The sequence below is a fragment of the Gossypium hirsutum genome, chromosome A04 (assembly GCF_007990345.1).
Source record: "Gossypium hirsutum isolate 1008001.06 chromosome A04, Gossypium_hirsutum_v2.1, whole genome shotgun sequence".
NCBI lineage: Eukaryota > Viridiplantae > Streptophyta > Magnoliopsida > Malvales > Malvaceae > Gossypium > Gossypium hirsutum.
Genome location: NC_053427.1, coordinates 50118255 through 50139359, shown reverse-complemented (window position 1 = coordinate 50139359; position 21105 = coordinate 50118255). Strand labels below are relative to the sequence as shown.

At 33.0% G+C, this 21105-nt stretch overlaps 1 protein-coding gene across 3 annotated transcripts; it reads right to left on the bottom strand.

The window, feature by feature from the left end:
* Positions 1-1952: 1952 nt before the first annotated feature.
* Positions 1953-4763, bottom strand: LOC121228136 (solute carrier family 35 member F1). Of its 3 annotated transcripts, none has more exons than XM_041111305.1 (12): positions 4312-4763; positions 4102-4196; positions 3970-4027; positions 3622-3813; positions 3400-3476; positions 3216-3298; positions 3051-3102; positions 2763-2831; positions 2607-2693; positions 2446-2510; positions 2245-2370; positions 1953-2153 (listed from the first exon to the last, which is right to left on the bottom strand). In XM_041111305.1, exons 1-11 carry the CDS (start codon positions 4445-4447, stop codon positions 2283-2285), a joined length of 1002 nt encoding a protein of 333 aa, XP_040967239.1. In that variant the 5' UTR covers positions 4448-4763; the 3' UTR covers positions 1953-2153; positions 2245-2282. The 3 variants fall into 3 exon arrangements, with proteins under 3 accessions (XP_040967239.1, XP_040967240.1, XP_040967238.1); XM_041111306.1 differs by having other exon boundaries at positions 2249-2370; XM_041111304.1 differs by having other exon boundaries at positions 1953-2370.
* Between the last annotated feature and the right edge of the window lie 16342 nt (positions 4764-21105).

Genomic DNA, 21105 nt, shown 5'->3' with positions numbered 1-21105 from the left:
ATTAAATTTTAAAAAATATTGAATTAATTAATACAGATTACTATTAAAAATCATTTAGAAATTTTAGAACTAAAATAAAAACTAAAAATATTTTTTAAAAATCAGCTATAATATTATATTACCTCATCATCAATTAAAATAATCTTTCATTGTTGAAATACTTCTAACTTATTAATGTTAATAATCTCCCTTCTTTTTACCCATAATTTTTTAAATAATACTTAATTAAATATGCTTAACTATTGGATAATATTTATATAGTTAAACTTAAATTTCAATTGATATATAATTTTAATATTAATTTATTAATAATTAATAGACAAAATATCTAATTTAGGCTTAGAATTTCTATTCAAAATACAACTGAAATTTGCATCAATTTTTTTTTAATTGAGGTATTCTACTTAAAAATATATATTTATCACAACTTTACATAACATTTTTTGTAATTAATAATAATGATCACATTTTGTATTTTGTGCTTAGAATTCTATTCAAATTAAAACTCAATTTTAATCATTATAAATTAAAATATCATCATTTTACATTATTTATTTTATGTAATTTTTAACTAATAATTATAATTATTTTTAGATGTCAATTTATAACATAATAGAAAACATATATCCTCATTAATTCATAAATTTGTTCAATTTTATGTTTTTATATATATTATAGATTTTTTTTAAAATTTATTTTTTAGACATTAGCAATCATTTCATATTTGTTTTAAACAAGAATAATTCGATGTGTTAAAAAAGATTTAATCATAATAGACAATACTAAAAATATGTATATTTTTAGTATGTTATACTCAATGTCACTAAATTATTAGTAAGTTTATATTTTGATCATTCGATTTCAAAAAATTATAAAATAGTCACTAAATTATTTGAAAGTTTGCATTTAAGTCATTAAGTTGTTAAATATTTTAAAATTTCAACTAATAAGCTCCAAGTGATGATTCAACAATTTGTATGGTGGGTTAGTACTTATCAACAAGTAGAAGAACATACATTATATCTAGGTAAATCTGATGATAGTATTGGAGATTGGAGAAGAAAGTTGTTAGGATTTTAGTTCGCAAATTTATAATGTTCAAAGTTGTTTTATGAAAAAATAAACTTGATTGTAGAAGAAAAAGAGAAAAGTACTTTTTATTGGTGCAGACAATGTGAACAAAAAAGGCCAATGTGTTTAACAACCCAAAGACTTAAATGAAAATTTTTGAAGAATTAAATGATAATTTTATGACATTTTAAAATTAAGTGATCAGAATATAAATTTACTAATAATTTTGTGATATTACCCATATACTTTTTTGAGAGTTTAACTTGGGTTCAGAAACACATCATAATTTTAAAAAAGCTTATAGTAAATACAATACTCATTAACACTAAATTATCTCTTGCATCTTCCTTTTTCAAACATAAAACGGAGAATAGTTGTAATAACAAATACATTTCTATAGAAATTTTTAATTGAGGAGAGACAAGCAAGACGACATAATCAATTTTTTATTTTTAAAATGAAAAAAAAAAAAACCTGGAAGACTCAAGCTTTAGCCATTTTAGAAATTACAAATATAAACTGGGTTCTCTATAGCAATTATATAATGGACAGGAAAATCAAATCTTAACAAATGATGATCAATTCTCATCTCGAAACTTAAATTCAAAGCGCAAATATATGAAAGAAAACAAGGAAAGCTATACCCATCGAATGTTTTAAGCACAGCATCAAGCTTTAAGCCTTCTTCTTCTTGGATGTTGACCCAAAAAAAAAAGCAGCGGCAAATTATTTTGGTGTATTATGATTTTATAAAGCATATTGATTTTTTTTTAATTTTAATTTTGTTATTATATGTTATTTATGTAGAGATTTAAAATTGAAAATTTACAGTTTAAAATTATTTTAATATTTTTATTAATTTTAATTATTCAACCAAAAAATAAAAATATATAAGTTTTTCTTTTAATTTTAATAAAATTTATCCAAAAATTAGCAAGAGAAGCAACAGAGGGCGGATTTTCCGTGGGGATATGATATTATGCGTCAGCAGGCGGCAGGCCTAAAGAAAATGTTTCCGTGGAGAACCATTGTAAGTTGAATAGTGTTGGGACATTTACCACTAAACACCATCTTGTTCCTCCCTAACCAAAGAAGTGGCCAGTTGATTACAATACCGACCGACAATATTTGGTGGTAATTAGATAGGAAAGAAATGGCATTTAACAAAAGCACCTGCCTGCACGCAGTTGTTCCCATTTTGGACATGAACCTCAACACTCGTCTCTTGATTCAGCATTAAGCTCTTGGTATTCAACACTCTGGCTTCCATCCTCAACCACCGTTGCAGGGACCTTTTCACTATTACAAAACCAGCAATCACAGTTATTTCATCTTTTATTTCCTATACAACTTTTTACAAGTCTGAAATCTTACGTTGTCGAATAGGTGACGAGTCCGATCACTACAACTCCAAATGCAACAAAATATAGCCAATCAACCTGCAATAATTATTTCAAAACAACCATTTTTCTTACCTTTTTTTTTCACAAGGAAATCCGTGCCATTTGCTCAATGATTAAACATGAAAATTGTACCTGCTGGCGATAGAAAAGGATGCGAACCACCACCGCCCACATATCAGACGTCAACAGCGACAGATTAAACATCGTGGCTCCACTCAACTGTGAGAAAAATACCTCTATTAATGCCCATTTAAACCTTTATATAGCCATTGATGAAAAGCAAGTCACCTTGAGAACAAAGGGCGTGATAGTGTAGAACATGAAACTTGAAAAGGTATATCCAGCAAAGCCTAGTATCTGAAAACAGAACCACAATAGAGAATGTAACTTGGCAAAGCAATAATCAAACACAATATATGAATGTTTTAATAAGGCTAAATACAGCATCATGAAACTTGTAATAGTGCTTAATTAGTTGTTTGTGAGCTAAATTCTTAAATTTGGCCTAAAAATGGAACTGATATATACTTCTACTGCATGGCATATTCCTATAAGAATAGATCATAGGTCACTTACTATATTTGTAGACCATGTTACAGATTCCAGACTCTTTAGCTCAAATATGGATCTAAGCCAAAGGTTATGGACTCAAAACAATATATATATATAATTGCAATGCCACATTGCAGATTCAATTCAAAAGTCATAAATTAACCATATGCTACCAAGCATAAAGGATACAACTCGACACCGCTCAATAGCATCCCAAAAAGACCAATCATCGAAACCACTTCGATTCGGTCTTTCTTCTTAACACAAAATTCCTGCAATTTAGAAATGAAAAAGCAGATAGCTAAGACAAATAATCTTGAGGTTGCCATTAGATACAGAACTAATGGTGTAATAGTTCAATAGATTCACCAACCTCACCAACATTGCTCATGGCAAAGAAGAGAGTGCCAGCAATTACTAGTGCATCTCCAAGAATTGGTTTGGAACCACCTGCATGTGCAGAGAAACAAGTACTTCACTCCGGAAAATTCGAATGACTTCCAGTAATGGCGTGCTGTTTACGAATTAAAACATCCATAAAGAAACAGAGTTCCATAACTATAAGAATATCTTCTGCATTAGACCAGAATGTTACCTCCACCACCCACCCCTGCATCGGAGAGGAGCACTAGACCAAGGCCAAGCACACAAAGAGCAGCACCTCCTAGCTGCAATAAAGAATATCTAGTGCCTATGAAGAAATATGTGAGAAATATTGCCCATACGATGGTCCAGCAGTCCAACAGTGTCACACTAGTGATTGAGGAGAACTGGAAGGCTTTGTTAACTGCAAAAGAAAAAAAAGGGAAAAAGGAATGGCTCTTTTGTCACGGTAATTTTTGCAGTAACATATCAGACATATTCCACTTTCTTTTTTCCCCCAGTTAAGAACATGTTTTTGGGAGATCATGTTATGAGATATTAGTGACTACTACAGACTCACCAAGATAATTCCCTTGAACATCAACAAAGCCGAGGGCGAGATACCAATACCAAGGAATCTGCAAACAGAACAGGATTGAAGTATCAAGGAATCCTTTTGAATATAAGATTAGTGGAGTTGATAAGTGATTACCCTTAGCTTTTGACCCCTATAGAGCAAGATGCTACCATAAACCACAGCTAAAGCGAAGTAAGTGAAGGAAGTCTGAGTGATAGGCGCATCCACACCTAGACAAAAAGCCAACACACTGATGAGCAAACAAAGAATATAAAATTCCAAATTCATCTGAATATTTTTCATAACCAGAAGCAAGTTAAGAGTAGAGGGTTAAGTTGAGCTTACCAAGACTGGCTATCAAAGAAGAAGTAAAGCTCATAAGTGCAAGAACGAAAGAAACAAGTTGGCCCAGAAAAAGCCTGAACAAATTCTTCAAAGTTACTTGAGTTTTGAACCAGTTGCCGACACTACTCCAGCTCATTTTTTGTTTGTCAAAAAAATCGTTTGATAAAATTTGTTCTTCAAGTACACAGATCGTCAAAAAGGGAATGGGGTAACATTCATGTCAACATCAAAGGATTTTAAAGCTTTCTTCTTCTGTTTTTTTCCTTTATTTAATTATTGTCAGGTTTTGTTAAAAGAGATCTGCATCTAGGCGTAGCTACCATTCCAGGGTCATTTCCTTCGTAGTTGGACTGTTGAGACCACGTTCCTAATAGCTTCCACACCTCACCCAACGGTTACCGTTGGTAGTTGAAAGTTATCGTCTTTTTGCTCCCACGTGACACTCTCCACCGTGTCCGATGTCTTTTCAGATCTGATTTAGCTTATGAAGTCATACTTGGCGCCTGTCCAATTCCATTTGTTTTTTTTTTAATTATATAAGGATAGTTAATTTTTAATTTTGATCCTATATTTTTTTTTTTAAATTTGAGATTTAATTTTTATATTTCAATTCTGAAATAATTCGGTACCTCAACTCTTATAATTTCATTAATTAGTTGAAATTTGTTATCCCAATTAAAATGTTAATGTTAAACTTTAAGACTTATTGACACTGTTAATATTCCCTATTAAATTTAAATTCATTATGATGTTATTTTGTTACATGTATATAAATTTAACAATATATAGACCTGCATTTTTAAACTAAAAACTAAAAGAATTGAAAATAAAATAAAAATATAAAACCTTTAAATTTCTAACTTAAACAAATAAATATTTAATCCCACATTCAATAATGAATCCCACCAAAATAAGCAGCAACACTACGATATACATGTCTACAAAATATAAGAAAATTGGTAATTGAATAAGGGGTTATTTTGTGTGTGTGTGTGTGAGAGAGCTAATTGAAGTTGTTTTTAAAGAATTGAACAAGTTTTTAAGTGTATAAGGTTTGTTATTTTATTATATATCTCCGGATTAAAATATGATGCTTCCTTAAATATTATTTGTGATTAATTCTTACTATATATGTTTTTTCATGTTAGTTTTATAATTTATGTTAAGCAAGTTTAGTTTTGGGGTTGCTTTAAGAGTGCAAGTGCCTAAGACCTAAGGTTAAAAGGGCCCAAAAACCATATTTCAAGAATGGGCTTGATGTTAAGAATTCGTGATTGTTTTATCTAATAATCATTCTCTTCTTGAGAATACAATATGACTTATTATTGCACTCAATACTTGTTAGCTTTATTATCATTATTATGTTAACATGCAACATTAATATATAATATTTTTTTATTTATATGTCAAAAAAGTTCTTAAGAAAATGTGAAAAATCAATTAAGTCCCTGTGTTAGAATTGTGTGACCCAAATTCTAAGAGATTGCTTGCAAGTCAAGTTAAACAAAAATATATTTTCTTTCTAGAAGATTTAGTATTTATTAGTATAATATATTTAGTATTTATTAGTATAGTTTATTTGACTTACTAATTTAGCCTATAAATAGGCTCCTTTACAATCTTAGAAAAAAGAGACACCCATTAGATTAGAACTCATAACACATTCAGAGAATTTTGTGTTTACGTTTGAGGGTTCTTTGTTTTTCGGGTTTTCGGGGTTTAGTTTTTATCTCCATCTTTTGTACTCTTCATTCTTTTGCGATTATAGTAAAATTATCTTTGCCCGTGGTTTTTTTATCCTCTTTTGAGGGGTTTTTCCACGTTAAATTTGTGTGTTCATCTTCTCAATTTCTTCTACTATTTTTACTTGTTCGTTGCTTAATCGGGACGATCCTAACAAGTGGTATCAGAGCTAGTTTAACTTTCATAGATCAGCCCGGTCAGAGATGGCAGCAACAAGGTTTGAAATTGAGAAGTTCGATGGTGAGACAAATTTCAATCTGTGGCAAGTTCGGATGATGGCAATTCTAGTTCAAAATGGCTTGAAAAAGGTTGTTACAGGGAAAAAGCCTAAGAATCTAAATCAAACAGAATGGGAAGAGCTTGATGAAAAGGCCTTGTCTGCAATCCAGTTGTGCCTCGCGAATACAGTATTGCAGGAGGTATTGATGGAGAAGACCTCATTCGCCTTGTGGAAAAGGTTAGAAACTCTTTATGCAACTAAGTCTCTGGCTAACCGTTTAGTGTTGAAACAACGCCTATTTACGTTTCGCATGAACGAAGGTGAGCTTCTTAAAGATCACATCAGTCAATTCATTACTCTTTTAAATGATTTAAAGAACGTTGAGGTTCATATTGACGATGAAGATCAAGCTATGCTATTATTGTGCTCTTTACCCTCTTCATACAAGTCTTTCAGGGAGACCCTGATTTATGGCAGAGACAAACTCTCGTTCGAAGATGTGAAGGGTCATTTGTTGAGTAGAGACAAACTCGACAATGAGTTTGATTTGAATAGCAAAGCAGATAGACAAGCTTCTGTTTTGGTAGCATCAAAGAAACGAGACAAAAGGTGTCGCTATTGCAAAAAGTTAGGTCACGTCAAAGCAGATTGTTATAAACTGCGAAATAAAAGAGCTGCTGAGAGTAACGAGGAAGATGTAGTTGGTGCTAATTTGGTCGATGAAGGCGGTGATGATTTCTTGTTAGTGTCAACGAGCGATAACTCCAAGCTTACGTCTGACTGGATCCTAGATTCAGGATGTTCTTTCCACATGTGTCCCAATAGAGAATGGTTCTCCACATACAGTTCAGTTGAAGGTGGAGTTGTGCACATGGGAAACGATTCATCTAGTAAAATAATCGGTATTGGTACTGTTAAAATTATGATACACGATGGGATGATTAGGACACTCTCAGATGTCAGGTATGTACCTGATTTACGAAAGAATCTCATCTCCTTGAGTATTTTAGACTTGAAAGGATGCAGAATCAACATCGAGTCGAGCGACATTAAAGTATCTCGTGGAGCTCTCGTTTTGTTAAAAGGTAAAAGAATCGGCAGTCTTTATATTCTGGAAGGTTCTACAGTGACCGGTGAAATCGGACGTCCCTCGTCCGTTACGGAGTCAAAGTCAACTCATTTGAAGCGGAGGCAACTTGGTCATAGGAGGGAAAAATGTATGACCGTTTCGTTGAAGAGAGGTTCTCTTTTGGATGCAGGTTTTGAAAAGTTAGGGCACTGTATTCGTGAAAATCAGACCCGGGTTAGTTTTGATTTGGCAGTGCACAAGTCGAAGGCTAGAAGTCTTCCAGCTTCTAAGCATAGATTCGACTCAGTTAATTCCCTGCATAGTTCAAGATAGGCCCGTGGCGGGTTTTGGCAAAGATGGCATTGAAAGAATTTGTGTCAAGGTGGAGATTGTTAGAATTGTGTGACCCAAATTCTAAGAGATTGCTTGCAAGTCAAGTTAAACAAAAATATATTTTCTTTCTAGAAGATTTAGTATTTATTAGTATAATATATTTAGCATTTATTAGTATAGTTTATTTGACTTACTAATTTAGCCTATAAATAGGCTCCTTTACAATCTTAGAAAAAAGAGACACCCATTAGATTAAAACTCATAACACATTCAGAGAATTTTGTGTTTACGTTTGAGGGTTCTTTGTTTTTCGGGTTTTCGGGGTTTAGTTTTTATCTCCATCTTTTGTACTCTTCATTCTTTTGCCATTATAGTAAAATTATCTTTGCCCGTGGTTTTTTATCCTCTTTTGAGGGGTTTTTCCACGTTAAATTTGTGTGTTCATCTTCTCAATTTCTTCTACTATTTTTACTTGTTCGTTGCTTATTCGGGACGATCCTAACACCCTGTATTAAAATTGCACTCAATTGAACCTCTGTCGTTAACTAAAATAATCAATTAAGCCCCTCCATTAATGATTTCTGCCATTGACTATGTTGACTGTTAAAATAAATCGACAAACCAATTAGATGTTGACACACTTTAACTTTTAGTTTAATCTAATATTTTCCCACAAAAAATCATAAAAATCATAAAAATATTAAAACTTAAAATCAATATAAACTTATAAAAAATAATAAAAAATAATAAAAACTTGTAAATATTAAAATATATAAACTATAATAAATTATAAAAATTTTACAAAAGTAATAAAACATGTATAAAATATTTAAAATTTTATTAAAAACATATAAAAATTCTTTAAAACCCAAAAAAAAGAAAAATATAAAAATTATTAGAAATAATAAAAATTATTAAATATTAAAAAATATTAAAAAAATCATAAAACCTTGTAAAGATTATAAAAATCTAATAAATTTTAATAAATTATTAAAATATATATAATTAATAAGATATATTTAAAATATTACAAAAACTTATAAAAATTTATAAATACTTATAAATAATATAAAAATTCTCATAAATTATTAAAATATTAAAATATTAAAAAAATTATATAGACATAGTCATTTAAATCCTTAAAATCACAATGAACACATAACACCACACCAATCATTGGTAATAGGAATAGTCATTAGATCGTTAAGGTCATTTTCATGTTAAACAATAAGTTCTCGATATTCCAAAAATAAAACAATAATTGAGAGACCCTCTCTTTTTTATTGATAAACTATTACTTTTATTTTATAATTTTTATCTCCAAATTTTTAAGTACAGTAGAGTATTTTAGACCTTGAAAAGTTGAAAATCGTTTGCTTAGTATTGTATGGTATAAAATATTTTTGGTACAATTAGTTACTATCAAACTAAAATTTCATTATCCAACTACTAGCATATGTCAATATTAAATACTCCAACCAAGATTTTCGGAACCAAACCGGTGGTTGAACTAGTCAGGCCACAAATTTGACAATTCCACCGGTTCGTCTAATTCAATTAAATAAAACATTAAAAAATAATTGGTTCAACTGCCTGGTTCGAGGTCAAGTGGTCTAATGGCTTTCTCTATACCGACACCCTTGTTGATTTTACTCTAACCAATCCAACCAACTGATCAGGTCTAGTTCAAATTTTTATGATTTTTTATATTTTTTAATATTTTATATCAATTTTAATATTTTTTATTTTTTTATGAATTTTTATAAGTTCTTAAGAAATTTTATACGTTTTTAATTTTTTTTTATTATTTTAAATATGTTTTTGATGCGGTCGTTGAGAGCACCAAAAATATCCTATTCATTATAAAATAGTAAAAATAACAATAAAGAGGAAGTAGAGTCGAATCCTTAGGGACCGGATTGTACGAATGCTCGTTTCTTGAAATCCTAGACAATTTCTTAGCTAAGAAAACCTGCGTTCCTGAAAAATAAAAAAAAACAGAATTTAAATAATTTAAAAATAAAATAAAAACAGAATTTAAAGTTGAATTGAAATTGCGAAATTAAATAAATTGCGAAAATTAAAATGGAGAATATAAAAATAAACAGAGTTTGGAAAAAGGGAGTTTCTTATGTGGCAAGATTCCAACCTCCAGTTGTCTCGATCCGCCTTGAGTTCAATCCTTGGCCTTTAAGTAACCCTTCTCGAGCAAGATAAGCCAATTATAGTGGAAGAGGACGCCTACGACCACCAGCTCCAAGAATTTAGACTTAAGATTTGACGGAACCTGACTCTAGTCGATAATCACTTTTGTGGGGCTATCTTCCACTAGACCATCACTTCTCAATGGTGAATACCACGCCGTTTTCTCTCTTGGATTCGCCAACCTCTGACGCAGAAAGCCAACGAACCGACTATGTAACCTTCCCAAAATGTACAAAGCGGTCATTCCTTACACAAGTTGAAAAGATCTCCTCAAAATTTGATGCGATCATTGAGAGCACCAAAAATATCCTATTTCCTAAAAAATAATGAACAAGAACAGTAAAGGGGAAGTAGGGTCGAATCCTCAGGGATCGGATCGCATGAATGTTTATTTCTCGAAATCCTAGGCAGAATCATGCCCAAGAAAACCTGCGTTCCTGAAAAAAAACAGAATTAAAAGTTTTGATCTGGAAAAATAAAATAAAAACAGAATTGAAAGTCGAATTGAAATTACGAAATTAAATAAATTGCTAAAATTAAAATGGAGAATATAAAAATAAACAGAGTTTGAGAAGAGAGAGAGTTTCTTATGTGGTAAGATTCCAGCCTTCGATTGTCTTGATTCGCCTTGGGTTTAATCCTTGGCTTTTAAGTAACCCTTCTCAAGCAGATAAGCCAGTTATAGTGGAAGAGGACGCCTACGACCACCAGCTCTAAGAATTTAGACTTAAGATTTGGCGGAACCTAACTCTAGCCAGTAATCGCTTTTGTAGGACTATCTTCTACTAGATCATCACTTCCCAATGGCGAATACCATGCCGTTTTGCCTCTTGGATTCACCAACTTCTAAAGCAGAAAGCCAATGAACCGACTGTGCAACCTTCCCAAAACGTACAAAGCGGCCGTTCCTTGTACAAGTTGAATATCCTATTAAGGGACATGGACAGAAGTGTCAACCCGTAATGCAGAGAAGCGATGAATACCCTGTTGAGAAGGCTAAGCGTGGATTCTAAGCCTCATGAACCTTTTTGGGAAATTTCGACAACCTTCGGCTAGATTAAATTTAGTGGCTCATGGTTTTTGGGGAAAATCAAATAAAAATAATGGAAAGAGAGTTTTTATTGAAAGAAAATATGGAAAGAACAAAAGACTATATTTATGGGGGAGAGAGTATTTACAGCAAAAGATAAACAAAATTTGTGTCACTTCATCCCCTATTTATAATACTAAGAAACCTAGCCTATTCCTAATTAAATTCTAAAAGATAAATACAAATAAATAAAGATAATTAAAGATAAATAAAAATAAATCCTAAATTTAAATTAAATAATTATCCTTAATAATTATCCTAATATAATTAAACATTAAATAGAGTCTTGTACTATAAAATCTCTTCTTTTGCACTTTTGCCCTTATGCCTTCTATGCTTGCATTTTTGGCACCACATTTTTCCCTATGTTGCATGTTGGGCCATTATATCTTCAAATTTGCACTTTTTGCCTTTAAATTTCCTTTTGCCTCCAATTTAGTCCCTAAAAGATAAAAGACAATAAAATAACCCAAATCAGTAGGATCATACTCAAAATAAACATGCAATTAGCACAAAAAATATGTCGTTTTAGAGTATTATCAAATTCCCCCTCCTTAGCCCATGATTACCCTCAAGTATGGTTCGTGTCCACTATGAAAATTAAATCCTGCCATGAAAGAAATACTACTCCAAAGTTTTATAAAAATTAGTCAAAATGTATATGAAAAATAAAGAGAATTCTTAGCTTGCTTTAAGTAAAATTGAAAAAGTATTCCAATTAACACACACAAAAATTAAGATCGACTTGGATTATTTCATGAAAATTAGGTAATTTACCAAACCTATCAAGATACCCTATTCGTTTATACCTTTAGTCCCTACACTTTATTAATATGTCTTTTTTTTTTTCTTTTTTTTCCTCTTTTTTTCTTTTTTTAATTTAATTTATTTTATTTATTTTTACTTAGGAATATATTGAACCTTTTGACGCGAAGAGAGGTGATAGCCAAGAACCCCACCCCGATTACTCAGCCCAACATACTCCTAATTTTTATTTTTCTTAAGAACATATTGAACCTTTTGACACGAAGAGAGATAACAGCCAAGCACCTCACCCCGGTTACTCAGCCCAACACATTCTTAAAAATTAATTCCGGTTAGTGGAGTTTTACCTAACACGTCACACAACCTTTTGATGTGAAATAGGATGACAACCCAAGCACCCTCCTCCGGTTACTCAGCTAGTCACGTCTTAAGCTGCTCTCATAACCACAAAAACATTATTATTAAACGAAATTTTAATTTTGGGGGACTTAGAAGCAACAATCAAGTGTCAAAAATAAGTTTCAGCAACCACCTTAATAGTCATGAACATATTTTAAGCATGCAATTGTATTAAGTGTCCTCTCTATATTTAGACTTAATCAAATTTCCTAAAAGCAAAATAAGGTTAACTCTATTAATCATAATTATTTTAACATAATATAAATAAAACAGTGGAGATGAAATCAATTATAGCAAAATCATAATTTTATCAGAAGACAAAAATGATGCTTGTAAGTCAAACAGTGGGCAAGTCTTGGTAAAAAAAACTTGGGCATGAAAAGAGGCAGAATATACTTAAAAAAATAAATGGGCAAAAATGAGCACAAGCAAAAAGAGCAGATAAAATGACAGTAATAACTAGGAATGCCTCCCCCTGCTTAAAGCACATTGTCCTCGATGTAAAAGTAAAAGGAAAACAAATAGGCGGAAAAAGAAAAGTTTTGAAAAACTCCTCATGTAGTTACCATCGTTTCGTCAGCCAAATCGACAAGTTGGGGTGCAAAAAATCAACACCGACGACTATTGACGGTGAAAGACGGTTCGGCGGTGGCTCGGCTTCGGGTTCTCACCATGGTGTTGGAGGAAGCAATGATAGAGAGGATAGAATGAAGGTGTGGTTGTTGGTGGGGGTTTGGGTAAAAAATAGGATAAGTTTTTAGGGCTTGGGGGTGCATAGGTAGAATGTTTGGCTGAAGGGAGGGTGTTTGACTGCAAGTTTTTGGTAGTCATCGACAGGGATACGTTATTCTTGATTGGAATAGGGATAGGATTAAGGTTGTTCCAAACCAATTTTGCTCTTTTTTCTTTCTTTTCTTTTTTTTTTGGTTTACCTAGACAAAAGAAGAGAAACTTATTAATATCCAAATAAAGTAATAAATAATAAAATAAAATAAAGTAATAAATAAAAAAGAAAATAGTAAGTAAAATAAATAAAAATCAAAATCAAAATTGGGTTGCCTCTCAATAAGCGCTTGTTTAACGTCGCTAGCTTGACACCTCAACTAGTATTGGGGTTGTTCCAGTTGAATTCTTTCGTTCGTATGGGTTTGGAAATTCTCCTTTTTTTATCACATCCACCATATTTGGGTTTAATCGTCCTTGCGCCTCTTTCCTTGGTTTCATATTTTCCTTCAACGGGTTGATCCCTTTTAAGTGAGCAATGGTCTCATCATTCTCCAAAAATGTGAATTTGAGATGCTCGAAAAGTGGTTTTAATTTCGGATCTGGTGCCTGCACAACAGAAGGTAGTAGTTTAGTATACATAGGAGCAAATAATTTATTAATAGATTCAAAATCATCAAATATCATTTTAGATTTAACTCCATAAGATGACTTAAAAGTTTTTTCTACTGATGAGTCAATTATGTTGATACGGTTTACGTCCAAGACTTCACTTGGATGACTAATAGTGCCATAAATGTTAAACTTCACGATCTACCCGTCAAAGTCCATCGTGAGGGTTCTGCTTCGTACGTCAATCTTAGTATTTGCAGTACTAATGAAAGGTCGCCCCAACAAGATGTCTAAAGACCCAGGAGCGTTATCCTCTTCCATTTTTATCACACAGAAATCTGCAGGGAAGATAAGCCCATTGACTTTGACTAATACGTCCTCGAAGACTCTTTCGGGATGCACAATGGACCTATTTGCCAACTGAATGATAACACCTGTCTTTGTCGAAAAACCCGTGTTAAGTGATTCATAAATAGAAAAAGGCATGACATTTTTGGAGGCCCCTAAATCACACATAGCCTTCTTAATTCCTAAATGGCCTATTTTGCATGGTATTGCAAACATGCCCCTATCTTTACATTTTGCTGGCATTTTCTACTATAACACTGTAGATACATTCTCACCAACACTTACCTTTTCATTACCTGTTAATTTTTATTTGTTGGTGCAGAGTTTTTTAAAAAATTTGGCATACCACGAAATTTTGTCTTATGGCATCCAACAGTAGTATATTGATCTCGACATTTCTGAATGTTTCGAGGATCTCCTTGTCTTCTTTGCCTTTTCGACACTGATTTAATCATCCTTGAAATAGAGGTTGGATTTTCGATAATGAAGGTTTCACTCGAACCTGTTCATTATTTTCGGGATTTTCTTGGGCGTTTTCTTGGCCAAGATTTCTGCCAGGAATTGATTCCAGTACCTTTCCACTTAACAACTTTACTACATTTACATGTTGTCTTGGATTAGGTTCTTTTTGTGACGACAGCTTCCCTTGAGAGTTCAATTTCTCAATTGATATGGTCAATTCTCTTATAGATGCCTCGATTTTCTATTGAAAATCAAGCATATTAGTTGAAAATTTATTGACCAAAGTTTCTAGAGAATTACCTGAATCTTGTGGCTGTTGTGGAACCCGATTTTGGTATGGCTGGTTATATCGTGGATTGGCTCCATAACTTAAGTTAGGGTGGTCCCTCCATCCTGGGTTGTACATGTTAGCGTAAGGGTCGTATCACCTTTGTGGTGGCCTAGAGAAATTTCCCACAGCATCTAAATGAGCCATAATATCATCATACAAACTGGGACATGCATCAGTTGTATGTTCAGGTGTAGCACATATTCCGCATACTCAGGCTGGTTTGGCTTTTTCTGCATCAAGAGAACTCACAATATTAGTAAGTCTATCAACTTTATCTTCTAAGGTTGAATTACTTAGCTGGTGAACCCTTCTAGGGGGTTCAGGATTGGCTCGGAATTGCTGAGTATTTGTAGCCATCATGGAGATCAAGTCTCTTGGTTGTTAAGGAGTCATGTTGACCAATGCTCCTCCACTAGCGGTGTCTACCATATTCATCTCCATGGGTTTTAGGCCTTCATAAAAGTATTGGAGAGATTGCTCTGTCATACCATGTTGTGGAAAACTTGCACACAACTTCTTAAATCACTCCCAATAGTCGTAAAGAGACTCTGATTCTTTTTGTCTTATTCCAACGATCCCTCTTCTTAACTCAGCTGCTCGTGATGCTGGAAAAAACCTGATGAGAAATAAATGAGAAAGATCGGCCCAAGTTGTAATAGATCTAGGAGTAAGTAAAATAGCCATTCCCTAGCTGAATCTAACTAGGGAGAAAGGAAAAGCACATAATTTGATTTGATCCTCAGTTACCCCCTGAGGTTTCATACTAAGGCAAACCATATGGAACTCTTTCAAGTACTTGTGGGGGTTTCCATTTTGCAACCCACGAAAAGTTGGCAGTAGCTGGATTAAACCTGACTTCAGTTCAAAATCAGTATCCATAATAGGATACGCAATGCACAATGGCGGTTGTTCTACAGGAGCTTCGGCTAGTTGCCGAATCGTTTAAGCCATTGGTTAATATGCTAAATTAGGGTTTTCGTTAACCCTAGCATTAAGTACTTCTTCTGGTGAACTGACTTCTACTTTTTCACTTTCAAATGTTTGAGTAGGGTTTTCGTTAACCCTAAACTCTGCTTCGTCATCGATTCTGATTTTTGGCGGTAGATTACTTTGAGTCCCAACCACTGCTGATTGCTTTTTCCTTACCTTTGTTTCCTTGCGATTAGCTCTCGCAGTCTTTTAAATCTCCGAATCAAACGCAAGAGTACCTGGAGCAGATCTGGTTATAAGAAATAGTAAAAATATCCTATTCCCTGTAAAATAGTAAAAATAACAATAAAGGGGAAGTAGGGTCGAATCTTCAGGGACTGGATCGCAGAATGTTTGTTTCTCGAAATCCTAAGCAGAATCGTGCCCAAGAAAACCTGCGTTCCTGAAAAATAAAAAAAAAGAATTAAAAGTTTTGATCTGGAAAAATAAAATAAAAACAGAATTGAAAGTCGAATTGAAATTGCAAAATTAAATAAATTACGAAAATTAAAATGGAGAATATAAAAATAAACAGAGTTTGGGAATAGATAAAGTTTCTTATATGGTGAGATTCCAGCCTCCGATTGTCTCAATTCGCCTTGGGTTTAATCATTGGCTTTTAAGTAACCCTTCTCGAGCAGGATAAGCTAGTTATAGTGGAAGAGGACGCCTACGGCCACCAGCTCCAAGAATTTAGCCTTAAGATTTGGCGGAACCTAACTCTAGTAAATAATCGCTTTTGTAGGACTATCTTCTACTAGATCATCACTTCCCAACAGCGAATACCACACTGTTTTGTCTCTTGGATTTGCCAACCTCTAACGCAGAAAGCCAACAAACTGACTGTGCAACCTTCCCAAAACGTACAAAGCAGCCGTTCCTTGTACAAGTTGAAAAGATCACCTATTAAAGGACATGGACGGAAGCGTCAACCCCGTAATGCAGAGAAACGATGAATACCCTATTGAGAAGGCTAAGCACGGATTCTAAGCCTCATTAACCTTTTTGGGGAATTTCGACAACCTTTGGCTAGATAAAATTTAGTGGCCCATGGTTTTTGGGGAAAATTAAATAAAAATAATGAAAATGGAATTTTTATTGAAAGAAAATATGGAAAGAACAAAAGACTAGATTTATGAGGGAGAGATTGTTTACAGGAAAAGATGGACAAATTTTGTGTCGCTTCATCCCCTATTTATAGTACTAAGAAACCTAGCCTATTCCTAATTAAATTCTAAAAGATAAATACAAATAAATAAAGACAATTAAAGATAATTAAAGATAAATAAAAATAAATCCTAAATTTAAATCTAAATAATTATCCTTAATAATTATCCTAATATAATTAAACATTAGATAGAGTCTTGTGCTATAAAATCTCTTCTTTTACACTTTTGCCCTTATGCCTTCCATGCTTTTATTTTGGCACCACCTTTTTCCCTATGTTGCATGTTGGCTCATTATATCTTCAAATTTGCACTTTTTGCCTTTAAATTTTCTTTTGCCTCCAATTTAGTCTCTAAAAGATAAAAGATCATAAAATAACCCAAATTCGTAGGATCATACTCTAAATAAACATGTAATTAGCACATAAAATATGTCATTCTAGAGTATTATTAGTTTTTATTAATTTTATAAATTTTTATAAATTTTAGATTTATTAGATTTATAATATTTTTATAAGTTTATATCAAATTTAATATTTTAAATATTTATTTTTTTAATAATTTGTCTAATTTTTAATATTTTATAGAAAAATATTAAATTCAACTAGAAGCTACATGTGTTACCATTTACTTAGTCTATCAATTTATTTTAACGGTCAACATGGTAATTGATGGAAATCGTTAATGAAGGGGTTTAATAGTTTTTTTTTGGTTAAAGAAAAGGGTTTAATTGGGTGCAAATTTAATACATGAGCTTAATTGATTTTGTCGCATTTTCTTAAGGGCTTTTTTGACATATAATACTATTTTTTTTATAGTAAAATGTTGTTCTATCATTATAAACCACTACAGACAAGCCTACACTAGATACAAGGGAGGTTTTGCTCTACATTCCAAAAAAAATTAGGAAAATGTTTTACCTAATCAATCGGTCATAAGTTAATACCAAAATTTCTAATGCAATATCGATATTTCTAATGGAAATCATTAGATATTTTGATGTACCAAAATTTTCCTTTTCCTGCCCATGTGCAGGGACCAATATTTTGTACCAAAATTTCTAATATTATACTGATACTGTTAGATATTTTGGCATATCAAAATTTCTAATGGATACCAAAATTTCTCACCAAATACCAAAATTTTTAATGCGATACCAATATTTCAAATGAAAATCGTTACATATTTTAATATACCAAAATTTTCGTTCTCATGCTTGTATGTGGGAACCAATAGCTTGTACCAAATTTTCTAACACTATGCCAATATTTCTAAAATGATGTATACCCTATAGCCAACCCGATTTTCCGATTCCGAATTTAAGATATTACTAAGCTTAAACACTTAACAAAAATCTTAAAATGGACAAGACTTTACTGAACGTGTTGCTTTACTATTTAATTTTTATTATTAGTCAAACATTCTAAAGATAAACACTTTTTGATTAAAATTGATTTGTAACACTGCACACCCGAGCCCTACGTCGAGACGGGATACGAGGCGTTACCACACTTAATCACATACATACAATCATTTCGATGTTATTAAGACTCGGTCAAATTAAAAACTTTTTTGAATTTTGTCTAAACTCCTTAATATGGGCCTACGACACCCCAAACATCCATTGGAAACTATTTAGGACCAACCGGGTCCTTTAACTAACTTTAGAAAAATAACTCTTGAAACAGGGTATACGTCCGTGTGGAAGGGCAATACGCCCGTGTGGCCGTTATAACATGGCTGTGCTGATGGCCCATATGACACACACGACCTAAGCATCTAGGGACACACCCGTGTCCCATGCCCGTGTGAATTAAATTCTAAATTCGAACCTACAGGGATTTTCACACAGCCTGACACACGCCCGTGTCTATGACCCGTGTCCCTCACACGGCCATAAAACACCTGTCTCCTAGCCTGTGTCTAAAAACCTTGACATTCTGTTTCTGACGTCAGCATCCAATAAGGGGCACACGGCTAAGGCACACGCCAGTGGCCAGAGGCCGTGTCCTCCACACGGCTGAGACACACGGCCGTGTCTCTGCCCGTGTGTTTACTACCATGCATACTGACTTGTAAAATTAACGTGCAGGGGACACACGGTTGAATAACAAGTCCATGGGGCTAACCATGTGTCACACACGGCCTAGTACACATGGTCTAGACACACGCCCGTGTAAAGTCCGGTTTTGACCCTAGTCGGAATAGTGGTTTCAGGACCACAAATTCGAGTCTGAAAAATATTTTAATATTATTTTCTGTGTCTGTGATATGTGAATTTACATCTGTGAAATTTCTATGATTTAATTTTTCTGTTTTTGTGCTTAATTATGAAAAAGGATTAAATCGCGTAAAGTGTAAAAGTTGAGTGCTAGATGCTAAAGTACCTATTTTGCTTGGCTTTTAAAATAAAGGTCCTTGCATGTCAATTGGACCATTTTACTAATGCATGGACAAGTATGGACACTAGTGGATGGAATTTTTATTTGTTAATTAAAGGGCAAAATTGGAAAATGCATATTAATGTATATTATAATAAAATGAAAACATGAAATTGGCCATATTATCATGCATATAGCTGAAAATCAAAGAACAAGAAAAAGGAGAAAGCCATTTTAGGTTTCAGCACTTTGATTTCTTGATTAAGGTACGGTTTTAACTCAATTTTTGATAATTTTCACGTTTCTGTGATCGTTGCTTCGTGTTCTTCAAAACCCATGTTTGAATTTCTGATTTTGTTGAAGATTATGAAATGTTCCATTGATGATTATATGAGTTTTGAAATGTCTTTATATGGATTATGAAAGATGTAGTTGAGATTATCATGTTTTATCTTTGGATTTTTGATGAAATTGAGCTATTTGGGTTAAATTGTGAAAATAATGTTTTGGGGGACTAAATTGTGAATTGAACATGTTGAATGGGCTTATATAGAAGCCATAAAAATTTGGCTAGCCCTTGTTGCAAAGAAATTTTTCATATTGGTGATTTTGTGAAAAAAAATGAACTAAATTGTCAAAGTGTGAAAATGTAAGGGCTAAAATGTAAAGTGCCCTAAATATGTGTATATGGATTAAATTGAATGAAATGAATGATTGAATGGTTGAATTTGTATTGTATTAGATCAAGAACAAAGAAAATCGGACTTAGATCAGGGGAAGTCCAAAATAGTCGAATAGTCGATCGTTCCGTACGAAATCCTTCTGAGGTAAGTCAAATTACAATTACGTGTTAATTGAAATAAATTCTGCACATATAAACTGTAATCTATATTGGATGGCCTTGAGTGCCTGATGAATATCTTTGGAGTAAAGTATGATAATATGATAATATTTGAAAAGCTATGTATGTTCCTAAGCAAAGTTGACATCTATTCGAGACATCGTGTAAGACCGTGTCTGGGACACAGGCCTCGATTGAGATTTACGTATAAGACCATTTCCGGGACATCGACATCGTATCTGATTGTGTAAGACCCTGTCTGGGACAGAGGCATCGATATTGAATTACATGTAAGACCACATCCGGAACGTCGGCATTGTACTTGTTTATGAGCATCTGTATCATTTCTAACCCGTCTGATGATAGCGTACGAAATATGAAATTGAGTCTATGAAATGTCTAATCTATGCAGGTACGTTTGTATCATACTAAATTTCTGAATATGAAAAATTCTGTCTCTGTGAAATATGTATGGAAATGAAACATGACATATATGCCAACAAAAGAGCATGGTTAAGTTTATGAATTATTTTATGAAATGGTTATGATTCTATATGGTTGAATTGTACTTATATGCTTTAGCAGTTAGACTAATTGTATTTGGCTTACTAAGCTCTTTGTAGCTTACTCTGTGTGTTTACTGTCTGTTTTACAGTTATCGTAGCTACTGAAGGCTCGGGGATAGTCAAGGATGTCACCATACTATCGATCTCATTTTGGTACTTTTGAAAGTGTACATATTTTAAAGTATGGCATGTATAGGCTAGAAGGTCTATGTATATAAGTTTTGTTGTTTATATATTATGCCATGAGAGTTGGCTAACAAATGATAAGTTTGTGTATAGTTTTGGTATATGCTTGTAATGTGCTAAGTTCTAATGTGTTTCGATCATTCTTAAGCATGGAACTGATTGGAAATTTTGGTATGAATGTTGCATATTATTGCTTGTAGGTTGGAACCAAAAAGGGGTGGCAAATTGGCTTAAATCAAGCCTGCATGGTGCCATACGGTCAGGGGACACAGACGTGTCATGTGGCCATGGGCTAAAGTTAGTAGCTAGCCAAGTATCACACGGCCATAGCGCACGGGCGTGCCTATTGGCAGTGGGTGAAAGTCAGTATGGTTACCCTGTTTTG